This window comes from Dama dama, chromosome 15 (genome assembly GCF_033118175.1).
Source record: "Dama dama isolate Ldn47 chromosome 15, ASM3311817v1, whole genome shotgun sequence".
NCBI classification, from domain to species: Eukaryota; Metazoa; Chordata; class Mammalia; order Artiodactyla; family Cervidae; genus Dama; species Dama dama.
Genome location: NC_083695.1, coordinates 77,426,277 through 77,441,887, shown reverse-complemented (window position 1 = coordinate 77,441,887; position 15,611 = coordinate 77,426,277). Strand labels below are relative to the sequence as shown.

The 15,611-nt window shown below is 34.0% G+C and overlaps 1 protein-coding gene across 2 annotated transcripts in view; it reads right to left on the bottom strand.

The window, feature by feature from the left end:
- SHOC2 (SHOC2 leucine rich repeat scaffold protein) overlaps window positions 1-15,611 on the bottom strand; it is an 81,284-nt gene that overhangs the window by 40,039 nt on the left and 25,634 nt on the right. For both annotated transcript variants that reach the window (XM_061162619.1, XM_061162620.1), the window contains exon 2: window positions 11,165-12,089. In XM_061162619.1, the coding sequence (XP_061018602.1) occupies window positions 11,165-11,867 (703 nt within the window). In that variant the 5' untranslated portion in view covers window positions 11,868-12,089. The remainder of the gene's footprint in view (window positions 1-11,164; window positions 12,090-15,611) is intronic.

Here is a 15,611-nt window from a genome sequence, read left to right as displayed (position 1 = left end):
GACTACATGTGATTTGAGGAAGGCAACAGATGGTCCTGTTTATGAAATTTCAACATTAAAGAGTCTTTCTTTTGTATCTTCAAGACCAAGGGAAGATACAAGTCAAGATGAGAAAGGAGACCTGGAACCTTCAATACCAAACTAAGGAATCTGGATCTTTTTGATCAAGTAATAAAACAAAATTTAAAGCTTCTGAATAATGCATGATAATCAGAATACTATTCTAAAAAGACTATTTACTCATAGATTTGAAAGGATGGATAGATTAGGAAGCATAGTCTATTAGGAAACTACTGTAACTAGCTCACATGAAATAATATGAGGGCCTACACAAAATCAATAGTAGTAGAATGAACAGGAGGGCCATCTCCCCTAGGATAGCTATTAAGAGAGATGGAAAAAGCAGTACAAATGCAGTAAGACAAGTAATTCTCAAATTACATATGGTAAAGCCTATATACAAATTGTTGGAAATCATAAATAAAGAAAAATATTAAAATTATAGAGAAAAAAAGACTTTACAAACACAAAAATATAGCTATAACAGCGAAACTCTTGTCAGAAACTAGGCAAGCCAAGAAAAAAATCCAACAAACAAAAACACACGGAAAGGAGAGCTACCTTAAAAATAATGAATAAAAAAGAAAAGATGCTAAACTAGAATTTTATAACAGGAAAAATAACCATTAAAAATGAAAACAAAATAAAGGCTTTCAGACAAACAGAAGCATAAAAAATTCAATCTGAGTAGACCTGGGCTACAGTATACATTAAAAGAAGTTCTTTGGGCAAAAAGAAAAAAGAAAATACCAAATAGAGATTCAGATCTAACTCAAAAAAATGAAAAATACTAGAGGGAATAAATACATGGCCAAGTATCAATTTTTTTTGGCATTTTTAGTCTCTTTAAAAGATAACAAAAAAGGATGATGACACATCAAAAGGCACAGGAAGCAACTAACATAGAGTTCACAATAACCAAAGCTGGAATAATCTGAGCAACAAAATGGTAAAGAATAATATTGGATTGAAACCCACAGAATAAATGAGTCCAGACTGATATAATTAACTGAATAAATAAATGGGGGAGAAAGGACAGCTTTTCCTTATAGAAGAATTTCAATTAATAAATACAAAAGAAACAAGGGAAATTTTTAAAAATCATCATTCATTTCAGTTCAATCCAGTCACTCACTCGTGTCTGACTCTTTGCAACCCCATGAACCGCAGCACACCAGGCCTCCCTGTCCATCACCAACTCCCGGAGTTTACAGAATATAGTAATAATTGCTTCAGGGAAGATCTACCAGTGAAAGCTAAAATTTATAAACAAAAGGTGAAAGAGAAACAAGATATTGGCATAGCCTAAAATTGGTACTTCCCAAGGTAGTTATTAATTTAAAAGAAAAAATTATTAACTTCAAAGTGGAGCAGCACAGCAGAAACCACCATAACCAAGTGGTCTAGGTCAAAATTACCAGTAATGAGACATATCAACATCATGTATTTCTTGATATGATTCAATGGGAAAGGTACACAATCACTTCTGTGTTATTCTTGCCAAAATCTCATAACTTAGTTATGACAAAATATACAAACAAAAAATGAGTTAAATGAAGTATCCCAACTGTATACTTCAAATGTATCCAGTATCAAGTTATGGATATGTACTGTAAATGCTAGACCAGTTAAGAAGGCATGAAATGAGAGGGAAAGGAAAAGTAACAAATGGCACAAAAAGAACATAGCCAGCGAGCTGACAGATTTAAACCAACTAGATTGATAATTATATTAAATACAACGGTCTAAACTCTTCAATTAAGGCAGAAACTGTGAGACAGGATAGAACAAAGACCTAGCCATATGCTGCCTACAAGAAACCATTTTAAATATATATAAAGACAAAAAGTTAAAAGGCAGGAAGTGATATGGCTATATCAATATAAAATAAAAATAGCATTCAGAAAAAGAGATACTACTAGAAATATTACCAGCAATAAAGGAAAATGTTTCAAAATGCATAAATTGCTCATTAGAAAAAAGAATCTAAAGCATATATACAACTAATAAAGTTTCAAAGTACAAGAAGCAAACAATAATAGCACTAATGGGAGAAAAAAATTCTACTATTATATAGTTGGGTATTTCAATACTCATTTCTTACTAATTGAAGAAAAATGTAGACAGAAAATTGATAAGGCTATGGAAGAAATGAATAACATCATCAATCTAACACTGCTCCAAAATAACAGCAAAATGCATCTTCTTTTCAACTATACACAGAACACTTACCAAGACAGACTATATTTTATAAATCAATAACAAAAAATAGGGAAGTCCCCACTGGTCCTAGTGGTTAGGACTCTATATTTTCATTGCTGAGGGCACAAGTTAGATCCCTGTTCAGGGAACTAAGATCCCACAAGCTGCATGGTATAGCCAGAAAGTTAAATGGAAATGTCTCTGAAATACTTGAAAACTGAACAATGCACTGCTAAATAATCCATGGGTTAGAGAATAATAAGAGATATTTGGAAAATATTTTGAACTAAATAATAAGGAAAATACAACATATCAAAATTTACATGGTGCTGCTAAAATACTACTTGGAGGGGAGGTTCACAGCTATCAACACTTACATAATGAAAGAAAGAAAGGAATGAAATCAATCTAACAATTTAAGACAAAGGACATATTAAAGCTACAGTAATAGGAAACAAGATAATTAAGTGTAGAAAACAAAACAAAGACCAATAAAAGCAATATCAGGAATGAATGAGAGACAAAATAATACATATTTCAAACTTCAAAAATATAATAAGGAACTAAATGAACTTTATGCCAAATCAAAAGACAAATGCTCTGACAAGATTCAAAACTACCAAAACTCAACTAAGAAGAAACAAAAAACCCAAATAACTTTCCATTAACTTGCCATCTAAAACCTTTCTACAAAGAAAACCGTCCCAAATTGTAAGACTCTTAAATTCTTCTAAACATTTCAAAGAAGTAAAAGTTAGTCGCTCAGTTATGTCTGACTCTTTGCAACTCCATGGACTACAGCCCGCCAGGCTCCTCTGTCCATGGGATTCTCCAGGCAAGAATACTGGAGTGGGTAGCCATTTCCTTCTCCAGGGGATCTTTCCAACCCAAGGATCAAACCTGGGTCTCCTGCATTGCAGATGGATTCTTTACCATCTGAATCATTTGAAAACATAATACTAATTCTACACAAACTCCTACAGAACATAAAAGAGTTAACTCCTCCCAACTCATTCTACAATATGAAGCCAGAGTTGCCCTGATAGCAAACCATTACAAAAAACAGAAAGGGAAAAAAGGAAATTACAGATCAATATCCATGGGGAGTACAGATGCAAAAATCTTAGTAAATTAAATCTAGCAACCTATCCTATTAAAATGTATCTAAGAGGCACTCAAATGTTGGTAAATAATTTAGGTTTATTTCATAAGTTGTGGCTTACCCTATATTATCATTTGACTCATATTAAGGACACGACTGAACTGAAGGACATTTACATTTTTAAATTAACTCTTGTTCCTGAACTTATAAGGTCATTTTTCAAGCATTCAGAGCAATAAAAATCAAATAAAATCTTACTAAAATACATTTGCAAAACAACACAATTAACAAGGGCTGGAAGTTTTTATTACATAAGCTTGAACAGATTTAGGGACTTACATCAGAATACACACTATTTTATTTGTATAAATTTGTCTTATGGCTTAATTCTCCCTTTCACTCTAAAGAAAACTTTAGTAATTCTTCTAAGCAAGTCCTTCTGTAACTAAGCAACACAGACAACACAGTCTGTATTCTTTGAATGGCTAGTATGCTATCATTAGAGCACAAAGATTGCCCTCTTCCCTACACCACAGCAGAGTGGGAAGTCAAATGTATCCTCTGGTTCAATCAGATCCTTCTAAGATAGTTCAAGTGCTGTTTTTTCCCCTCTGTTCTCTTATCTCCTCCTTTAGCAATAATAACAGCGTTTCCAGGTTTCTGTTGTTTAGTGAAACACCTGACAATTTGACAAGAGTCAACTAAGTTAACAGTTCATTTCTAGGTCTGTAAGGTTTCTTGCTGATTTCCAGTGAAAAAGTTATTTATTAACAACTATGAATTTCCTTTCCTGATTTCTCTTGCCTGCCAAACTAAGTTACTCATTAGCACTTGTACAAAACAGTCAAATGAGATCATTAAATAATGTTACCTGAACCATGAAAGCAATTGCAGCACCCCTGACAGTGCTGAGAGAATTTCAAGAATTTTAGGAACTAAGGGTTACAATTTGAGTTAATATTAAAAATTGGGCAATTGTGTTGGGTTTCGTTAAATTCACCTCAAGCCACAGTTATTCCAGTATTGGTCGCTCAGTCATGTCCGACTCTTTGCAACCCTGCAGACTGAAACCCGCCAGGTTCCTCTGTCCATGGAATTCTCCAGGCAAGAATACTGGAAGGGATAACCATTCCCTTCTCCAGGGTATCTTCCCAACCCAGGGATCAAAAATGAGTCTCCTGCATTGCAGGCAGACTATCATCTGAGCCACCAGGGAAGCCCTTCAACATTTATTGAAAGCCTACTGTTTATTATCTACAAAAATTTACAGAAAATTACATAATAGGGAATTAAACAAAATCTCTAAGGTCTCTTCAATTTAAAAAAAAAAAAACAGATTCTTAGTATTTTTTATATATTATACACATATATACATTTACTATATATTACTTGACATAAAATATAACTGCAGTACTATAGTAAAAACAGTAGAAAACTGACTTTGTTTTCATTAAGTGCTAATGAGTCATATGGGTTAAAAAATTGCTATTCCTAATTTCTCATATATCTGAATGCTGTGAGAGTTTTTTAAATGGGTAAAAATGATCTGGGTTCTCAAAGAGCATGTATAACATAGCAGATCATTCTCTAAGACAATTTACCCATCCAAAATTGTGTACAATATAAATGATCTAGCACTTCACTGAACAGAAAATATAGGATGAATAGTTTTTTTTAAAAAAAAAAGATTCCCTCTTAGCTATTTTATAAAGAATAATGAACAGGAGGAAACGTTAAAGAGAAGAAAATTTAAAACTAGCCTTTAATTCACTGAAGGAAAAGTTCTATAAATACTGAATGAATGTCTAGTGCGTGCTTAGTCATGTCCAACTCTCTGTGACCCTTTGGACTGTGGCCCACCAGGCTCCTCTATCAATGGGATTTTTCAGACAAGAATACTGAAATGGGTTGCCATTTCCTTCTCCAAGGGATATTCCCGACCCAGGGATCCAACCCAGGTCTCCTGCATTGCAGGCAGATTCTTTACCCACTGAGCCATCAGGGAAGTCCTACAGTATTATTAGTAAGAGACAAAGATGGAGTTTATTTCTGGTTGCAAAGTGTAATCATTTCCTTTCTAGAAGAATAAAACCCTTTAAAACTTCATTGTTCAGGATTTCCTGAACTAAAGTGACTGATTATTCAAAATGAAAACCTGATAACCTTTACTCTAATTTACTGAGGCAAAAAAAAAAAAAAAAAAATTTACAAAAGCACATCTCTAACATGAAACTCAAAGGAACCAGGCAAGGAAAAGGATGGGGAAAGAGAGTGGTTATTTATTGTTTTCCCTCTGAAAATATGACTTCTTGAGTGTCCTGGTGTTCAGTGAGGAGTCTTTTTCAAGATTAAAAATGGGGAAAGGAGATGTGGGCAAAAGAATGACATACTGATCCAAAAGAGAAAGCAATGCCTAAGGTTTCCATCTATCTATTTAACACAAAAAGATAGTACATTTACTTTATCTGTCCATGCCTTATCATACAAAAGGAAAAAAGTAAATTCAGTATCACCAAATGAGTTTTCCTGGCTACTCTCTAATATATTATGATCTTCATATGTCTTTCAGTATTCTTTCACTGTTTTATGCCAGTATTCACCCATGTGAATATGCATCATTGGTATCAAATCACATGGCATTAACAAAGATGCCATCAATATTTAAACAGGTATTCAGTTTTTAATATAATTTCCCTATAAACGCAACAGAGCTGCTAAATTTCAAATATGCTATGTAAACTAAATACTACTAGGCTATGTTTCACAAATTCCAAATTTCCAATACTTATCAAATATACTGAACAAACTGGATGGTATGATTCAAGGTTTTTATACTCATAAAAACAACAGAAGAATAAGCACCATGTATATATATTATATATATATATATAAAATAATGAAGATCTAAACATCTAAAAATGGAAGTTTAACAAATGGTAATTAGTATATATAATGAACTGTAAATTCTCTTGTTATGAGTTTCAACAGTAAGTCAAATTACATTAAAGATGCAGAACTTTTCAAAATGTCAAATTCCATTTTATTTGATCTTGGTGCATGAGTCTTTTTTATAAGCATTCTTAAAAGAGCTCAGGATTTGCAGGGGGCTGGGGAGGGCTGTAATTTAAAAAGCAGTAAAGCAAGATCTGCATCACAGAAAACAACTATTTCTGTCTTTCCTTTATAACAAAAGATAGCTTTCAAAAATTAAAAACAAATCAATAATCATAGAACTATAAATAAAAAACATATGAGATACCACTTCACACTCATGGAATGGCTACATTAAAATAGCTAACACAAGAGTGTTGAGGATATAGAGGAATTGGAACCCTCATACACTGCTGATGGAAATGTAAGATGGTGCAGTAACTTAAGAAAATAGTCTAGTAGTTCCTCAAAAGATTAAACATAGAGTTACCATATGACTCAGTAATTCCTCTTCTAGGTATACACCCAAGAGAAATGAAAACAAATGTCTACACAAAAACTTGTACACAAATGTTCATAGTAATCTTATTCCTAACAGTCAAAAGGTGAAAACAACCCAAATGTTCAACAACTGATGAGTAGATAAATAAAATGTGGTAGAATACACAATGGAATATTATTCAGCAATAAAAAGGAACAATATATTGATAGATGCTACAATCTGGATGAATTTTGAAAACATTTTGCTATGTGAAAGAAGCCACTCACCAAAGACTATATATTTTATTATTCCCATTATTAGAACTGGAGAATTCCATGGACAGAGGAGCCTGGCAGGCTACAGTCCACAGGATCACAAAGAATTGGACATGACTGAAGCAACTTAGCATGCACACACCACAACAGGCAAATCTACAGAAACAGAAAGTAGATTAATGCTTCAATAGGACTAAAGGGGTTGGAAGAAAACAGGGCTGGGGTGGGGTGATTGCCAAAGAGTACAGAGTTTCTCTCTGGAGTGATGAAAACGTCCTATAATTGTCTGTGATAGTGAACAACTTTGTGAATATGCTAAAATACCACTGAATTGTATTCTTCAAATGCATTAATCATATGCTATATGAATTATATCTGAATTAAGCCATTAATCTGTCAACGTGTCAGCAAATTTGGAAAACTCAGCAGTGGCCACAGGATTGGAGAAGGTCAGCTTTCATTCCAATCCAAAAGAAGGGCAATGCCAAACAATGTTCAAACCACCATACAATTGCACTCATTTCACATGCTAGTAAGGTTATGCTCAAAATCCTTCAAGCTAAGCTTCTGCAGTACATGAACTGAGAACTTCCAGATGTACAAGCAGGATTTAGAAAAGGCAGAGGAACCAGAGATCAAATTGCCAACATCCGTTGGATCATAGAAAAAGCAAGGAATTCCAGAAAAGCATCCACTTCTGCTTCACAGACTAAAGCTTTCACTGTGTGGATCACAACTATAAAAAATTCTTAAAGACATGCGAATACCAGACCACCATGTATGTCTCCTGAGAAACCTATATGAAAGTCAAGAAGCAACAGAACCAGAGATGGAACTATGGACTGGTCCAAATTGGGAAAGGAGTGTGTCAAGGCTGTATATTGTCACTCTGCTTATTTAACTTATATGCAGAGTACATCATGGGAAATGCTTGGATGTATCCCAAGCTAGAATCAAGACTGCCAGGAGAAATATCAACCACCTCAGAATATGCAGATGACACCACTCTAATGGCAGAAAGCAAAGAGTTACCAAAGAGCCTCTTGAGGGTGAAAGAGGAGTGAAAATGCTGCCTTAAAACTCAACATTCAATAAAACTCTACATTCAGAAAACTAAGATCATGGCGTCTGGTTCCAACACTTCATGGCAAATAGAAGGGGAAAAAGTGGAAAGCAGTGACAGATTTTATTTTCTTGGGCTACAAAATCACTGCAGATGGTGACTGCAGCCACAAAATTAAAAGATGCTTGCTCCTTGGCAGGAAAACTATGACAAAGCTAGACAGCACATTAAAAGCAGAGACATCACTTTGCCGACAAAGATCCATATAATCAACGGTATGATTTTTCCAGTAGTCATGTATGGATGTGAGCACTGGACCATAAAGAAGGCTAAGCACTGAAGAACTAATGCTTTCCAATTGGGGTGCTGGAGAAGATTCCTGAGTCCCTTGGACTGCAAGAGGATCAAACCAGTCAATCCTAAAGGAAATCAACCCTGAATATTCACTGGAAGGACTGATGCTGAAGCTCCAATACTTTGGCCACCTGACGTGAAGAGCTGACTCAATTGGGAAAGACCCTGATGCTGGGAGGGATTGAGGGCAGGAGAAGAAGGGCACAACAGAGGATGAGGTGGTTGGATGGCATCACCAACTCAATGGACATAACTCTAGGAGATAGTGAAGGACAGGGAAGCCCGGTGTGCTGCAGTCCATGAGGTTACAAAGTCAGACACGACTGAGCTACTCAGCAGGTATCCACTCTTCTAGACACTGGAAGCAGTATAGTGAGACCTAGAGTCAAACTGTGACTTTGCCAACTTCTTACCTATATGACCTTTAGTAAATTATCTAATCTCACTAAATTTTCAGTTCCTTTTTCAGTACAATAAGAGAAAAGTACTTATTTCATTGGATTACTATTAGAAGTTAATGAGATAACAGATATAAAGTTACATGTAAAAAATAGTGTATGTTATATGACATACTGTGCTCAAACAACAGCTATTCTTATTATTACAATTATTTTATTTTTATTAGATCTTTATTTTCTTGTTCCCATAAGGAAATACATAATGCAGACATCTACAAGGTTTGTCCCAAATCCACGCATCTAAGTTAAACCTTATTAATTTTAATTCCTTTAAAAATATTATTTTATTTTTTTAAAGCAGTTTACTTTCTATCTGATGCCCTTCCTGGAATATAAATGACATTTATGAAGTTACTATTTTTATAGACACAGAAATTAAAAAACGCAAAATTCAATGTCACTAATGGTTGGGGGTACTCATTAAAAAACAAATTCATTGGTTATTTTTTAAATTGCAAATTTAGAAATAAAGGTCCAAAGAGTAGGCAGCCACAAAAATCAACATTCTAATTAAATAAAATTTGCCAATTTAAAAAAATACATTATAGTAAAAATGTTTTATCCATATGCTTAAAACCAAAGTGAAGTAAATTTAAAGTCCTATGAAATAATTTCCTGTTTACAAAATGAATGTTCTTAATTCCTAGGTAATTTGGTAACATTTCTACAGAAAGTCCTTAACGAAAATCTCTCATATGAATGAAAGTCAACATTTTAGAATGAAGTGTAACATGCACAAAACAACAGTAAGTACAAAGACAGCAAATAACATTTTATATTTCTACCTAAAAATTCAGCATTACCTTCCCCCAAAACTTATAATTCTATTCTACAATGAATCACATAAACAGGTCAAATTTTGATCGAATCGAGTACAGAATCAAAAGTCATTCAACAATCACATTCCTATCTGAAAACATGGAAAGAAGCATTTCCACTCAAATTTTCAGGAGTTTTTTAATATCTCCTAAGTGTGTCACACTTTATAAATACAAGTACACTGCTTGAGAAAATAGATCATGGATTTCTAAATATATTTAATTAAACCAAAATTAAATTAAGATTTTTAAGTGTCTGGTTAGAGCTAAATATAATAGAACACCATACCTAAAATATAAATTACATTTTTTTCAAAGCTAAACAAAAATTTTTTAAATGCCCACCGAGTATTATATCTCTACAAAGCTGCACAGCCTAAAAACAAAGTTTCTTTTATCACTCATGATAAGACCAACATTTAAAACAATAAATTAAAAAATAATAAAATAAAAAATAAATAAATAAAACCTGTTTTATTCAGAATAAATCTTTCATCCACAAAAAAGAAACTTATCTTTAAAAGCTGCATAATCAATTTTTATGTCAATTTTTTGAACTCTCATAAAAAAGTTGTCACAAAGACAACACTTTTATCAATTTCTCAAATCTGGTAAATCAACAGCTTACTATATTACAAAAGTTGCTGAAAATTTTTTTTTAATTAAAAATATCAAACAACTAACTTTTACTGACTTGTTTACACATGTATATTTCCTATTTTTTATCCTACTATCCATTCTTTTAAAAGCATTCCCCCTTTTTTTAGTATATAGCTTTGGTGTAAAAAATAAGAATGAAAGCTATCAAAATACTAAGTGTTACATTAACTATAGCTGCCTCTGTACTTTTCGGCATCCTCAGATTGTTTTTAGTGAACATGTAAGTACTTTCAAAATGAAAAAATTTTTTCAACTTGCTTACCACCCAGCTTCTTCACAAGGCTCTTATATGCCAATCTTTTGTGGTAAATTAGGTAGAAAAATGATGTGAATTTAAACAAACATTTTCAGGGAAAAAAGAGAATGTCAGAGAATGGGAAAATATAGCCTTAAAGCATCTTACATAATGCTATCTGTAATTACTTTAAAAGCAGGTGGTAACAACTAAAAACTTTGGCAAAAATTTTTTTCTGCTTCAAATTTACTATTTCCCAATGAAAATCAAAGTAGATTAGTTTTGTGTGAAAAAGGCCCAATTGCATTTACATTCTAAGTCATTTTCGAGGTCTCTAAAGTGATCTCAAACCGTGGACTATTAATATCACAAAACGGATTAAAGCAAGCTAAATACAGAACCTAGAAACTAACTAGTTTTTTCTTTAGGCAAGTTATCAGACACTTTCTGATATGGAAAAGAATCAACAAAACTATTTAGCATAATAAATACTATAAATAATAAAAGTAATGCAAAGCCTCTTACCAATTTCAGCAGGTAGTTGTTTGATTTTGTTCTCCCGAATGCTAAGCATGCTGAGTTTTGACAGGTTTTTGATGTCTTTTTCCACAGTAGTTATACGATTAAAGCGAAGGTAAAGAGTGGTGAGAGAATCTAGCCTATACACCACTGAAGGAATTTCTCTCAGTTTATTATGCCGTAAATCAAGCATCCGCAGCTTCTTCAAGTTATCAAGAGAGTCAGGCAAACTGGTAAGTGAATTTTCACTTAGAGCCAGTGTCATGAGATTTACTAGACAACCCACTTCCGCTGGGAGGGACTGTAATTTGTTGCTATATAAATAAAGTTCTGTTAATTGAGTCAACTCCTTGATTGATGACGGCAATATGTGTATAGACCTCTTGGATAAGTCCAAACGCATTGAGTTCTCTTCCCGGCATTTGTTGAGCTCTTTAATCACCTCTGCATTGCTAGATTTTTTTCTAGTCCCAGGTGCTGGATTTGGCCTTTTGATCGTATTATCAACCGAAAAAGCCACCCCTGGCTGGGCGGCACTGGAGTCCTTCTTTCCATCTTTGGCATCTTTCCCTTTGGTCTTAGGTTCTTTTTCTTTGCTCTCTTTCCCAAAACCTCCAGAGGCTTTTGCCTCCTTTTCTCTTTCCTTGGCTGATGGTGCTTTGGGATCTTTCTCTTTAGAGTCTTTTTCTTTTCCTAAACTACTACTCATGGTGACTCAAGCTAGGGCAAAAACTACATGAACTCCTTTTATTTACCAACAAAAGAAATTCAAAGATGAAGAGACAAAGATCCTACACAGTCAAAAAAGGCGTTGGCTTGAAGAAGTAATCTCCATCTGTTACATGCTGGATCTAAAACCACTATGCCCATTTCTGGTAACTCATTCCAACTGGTAAAATGGTGCTGGTCAATCAATGATTCATTAGAATTCCTGAAATATAATACAAAGAGAGTATTAAATTACTTTAGGTTATAATTTATACTAAGTAAATTGGTGCTGCAAACAATTTTAGTGACAATTTTGCTATTTTCCTATGATTTGAAACAGTAAATATTTATTGAACACATTCTACTTTGCAAAACCCATTAAAAAACTATAAAAATTCATAAAACAGGCTCTAACTTTGAGGAATTTACAGTCTAACAGGAAGAGGTAAGATAGGAACACGTAATCAAAGTGCAAAATTCTAAAGTGATGAAACATGGGAGAAATCACCACAGCAGCTAATGTCTAAGTGCTTTCTATGAACAAACACCACTGCAAGAAATTTACACACATTAACTCTTTATCAGCCCTATGAGATAAATCCTTACCCCTATCTTACACACAGGGACAACTGAGGCACAGAAATATCTTTAAATAACCAGCTTTGTGATCTTGGCAAAGTAATGGAACTAAGATTCCAAAATAGTGGTACACTGCCTATATATGCCTAACTACTACAGTAAAACTGCTGTATCTGCAGCTAATTAGCAAATAGGTTCAGCAAAAGGAAAGACCTGAAAGGCAATAATAATGAGAGAATGGAGAGCAGTGGAGTAAAGAAACGAGATTGAAATACATATGGAAAACAGCAAATAAATCAGGAAAGGGGCTCTAAGGACCCCTTTTGAGAAACAGTAACAGAGCAATCTCCATGAAGCCTATATTCTAGGAACTGAAAAGGTAGCTTTTTCAGTTAAAAGTGAGAAGGATTAAGGGTTCTTAGAAATAGACAAAGTTCACTGGTAAAAATGACTAACCAAAAAGACTCACAAAGGTTGAAAATACAAGGGGAGATGGAAGTAAGACAACACTAGGCTAATAAGATCTATTCTTGGTATAAGACTAGAATGATGATCATCACATTTAATAATTATTTACTCAGAAAAATACATCAATAAGCCATATATACTAAATATATTCCTTAGTCTTACCTTAAATGCATATGTGAAAGCTTTACAATACTGAATCTTAAATTACAATAAAAGGCTTTTGATTCCATACGAGTTAGAATAATAATTCCATACAAGTTAGAAAAATACTCTGCTTTTCACATTAATTGTAACTTAAAACCCTAACAAAACACATGAAGCAACTAGCAGAATATTCTGAAAAGTAGATAAAAGAAGACAGACTGGTTAGTAAAGGACAAGGAAGCCTGGAGGGCTGCAGTCCATGGGGTCGCAAAGAGTTAGACATTACTTGGCGACTGAACAAGAAGAACTAAAGAACAAACAGAGATGAACAATACAATAACTGAAATGAAAAATACACTAGAAGGAATCTACAGCTGAATAACTGAAGCAGAAGAACAGAATAAGTGACACGGAAGACAGAATGGTGGAAATCACTGCCATGGAAAAGAAAAAATAAGAAAAAAAAGAAATGAAGACAGACTGAGAGACCTCTGGGACAACATTAAATGCACCAACATTCACATTATAGGGGTTCCAGAAGAAGAATAGAGAGAGAATGAACCTGAGAAAATATCTGAAGAGATAATAGCTAAAAACATCCCTAACATGGGAAAGGAAGCAGTCACCCAAGTCCAGGATGCTCAGAGTGTCTCAGGCAGAATAAACCCAAGGAAGAACATGCCAAGACACACAGTAATTAAAGGAAAAAAAAATAATAAAAGCAACAAGTGAAAAATGATAAATTACAAGTGAATTCCCATAAGGTTATCAGCTGATTTCTCAGCAAAATTCTGCAGGCCCAAGGGGAGTATATGGCATGACATATTTAAAGTGATGAAAGGAAAAAAACCTACAACCAAGAATATACTAGGAGTTCCCTGATGGTCCAGTGGCTAAGACTCTGCAATCCCAGTGCAGGGACCCAGGTTCGATCCCTGGTCAAGGATCTAGACCCCACATGTCACAACTAAATATCCTGCACCCTACAACTAAGACCTGATACGCCAAACAAATTAAAAAAAAAAAAAAAAAAGAATACTGTACCCGTCAAGGCTCTCAATCAGATGTGACAGAGACATCAAATGCTTTACAGACAAACAAAAGCTAACAGAATTCAGCACCACCAGACCAGCTTTGCAACAAATGATAAAGGAACTTTTCTAGGTGGGAAACAGACCAGCAAACTTAAAACAACCTTGCACATATATTAGACTATTATATCAAAACCTCATGGGAACAACAAATCCCAAAACTACGATAAACAGACCAAAAAGAAAAAGCAGTCCAAACACACTAAAAATTAAAAATGGTCATCAAACGGAAGAGAAGAGAACAAAAGAGGAAGGTAAGAAAAAAGGCCTATTAAAAACAAACCCAAAACAAGTAAGAAAATGGTAATAGGAACATACATATTGATGATTACTTTAAATGTAAATGGATAGCTATTCAACAGATGTAAAAAAATGAAATTAGAACATTCTTTAACATACAGAAAAACAAGCACAAAATGAATGAAAGACCTAAATGTGAGACCAGACACTATAAAACTCTTACAGGAACACATAGGAAGAACACTTTCTGACATAAATTGCAGCAATATCTTCTTCGATCCATCCCCCAAGAGTAATGGAAATAAAAACAAAAATGAACAAATGGGACCTAATTAAATGTAAAATCTTTTGCATAACAAAGGAAACCATAAACAAAACAAAAAGACAACCCACAGAATTGGAGAAAATATTTGCAAATGACGTGACCAACAAGGGATTAGTTTCCAAAATTTACAAATAGTTCATGGGGCTCAATATCATCAAAACAAGTCAATCAAAAAAGGGTGTAAGACCTAAACAGATATTTCTCCAAAGAAGATACGCAAATGGCCATGAGGCACATGAAAAGATGTTCAACATCACTAATTATTAGAGAACTGCAAATCAAAACTACATTGAGATATCACCTCACATCAGTCAGAATTGTTACCATCGAAAAATCCACAAACAATAAATGCTGGAGAGGGTGAGGAGAGAAGGGAACTCTCCTACACTGTTGGTGGGAATGTAAACTGGTATAGCCACTATAGAGAATAGTATAAAGATTCCTTAAAAACTAAAAATAGGGCTACCATAAGATCCTACAACCCCACTCTTGGGCATGCATTAGAATCCAAAAAACACATGCACCCCAATTTCAGTACTGCTTACAATAGCCAAGACATGGAAGAAACCTAAGTGTTCAACAACAGAGGACTGGATAAAGAAGATGTGGTATATGTAATACAATGGAATATTACTCAGCCATTAAAAAGAATGAAATAATGCCACTTGCAGCAGCAACATGGATGGATTCAGAAACTGAGTGAATTAAGTCAGAAGGAGAAAGTGAAATATGATATCACTTCTACGCAGAATCTAAAAAAAAAATTATACAAATGAACTTTTTTACAAAACAGAAACAGGCTCATAGAGAACTTATGGTTACCAGAGAAGCATGGTGGAAAGAGACAGCTAGGGAGTTTAGGACTGACATGTACACACAGTCATATTTAAAATGGATA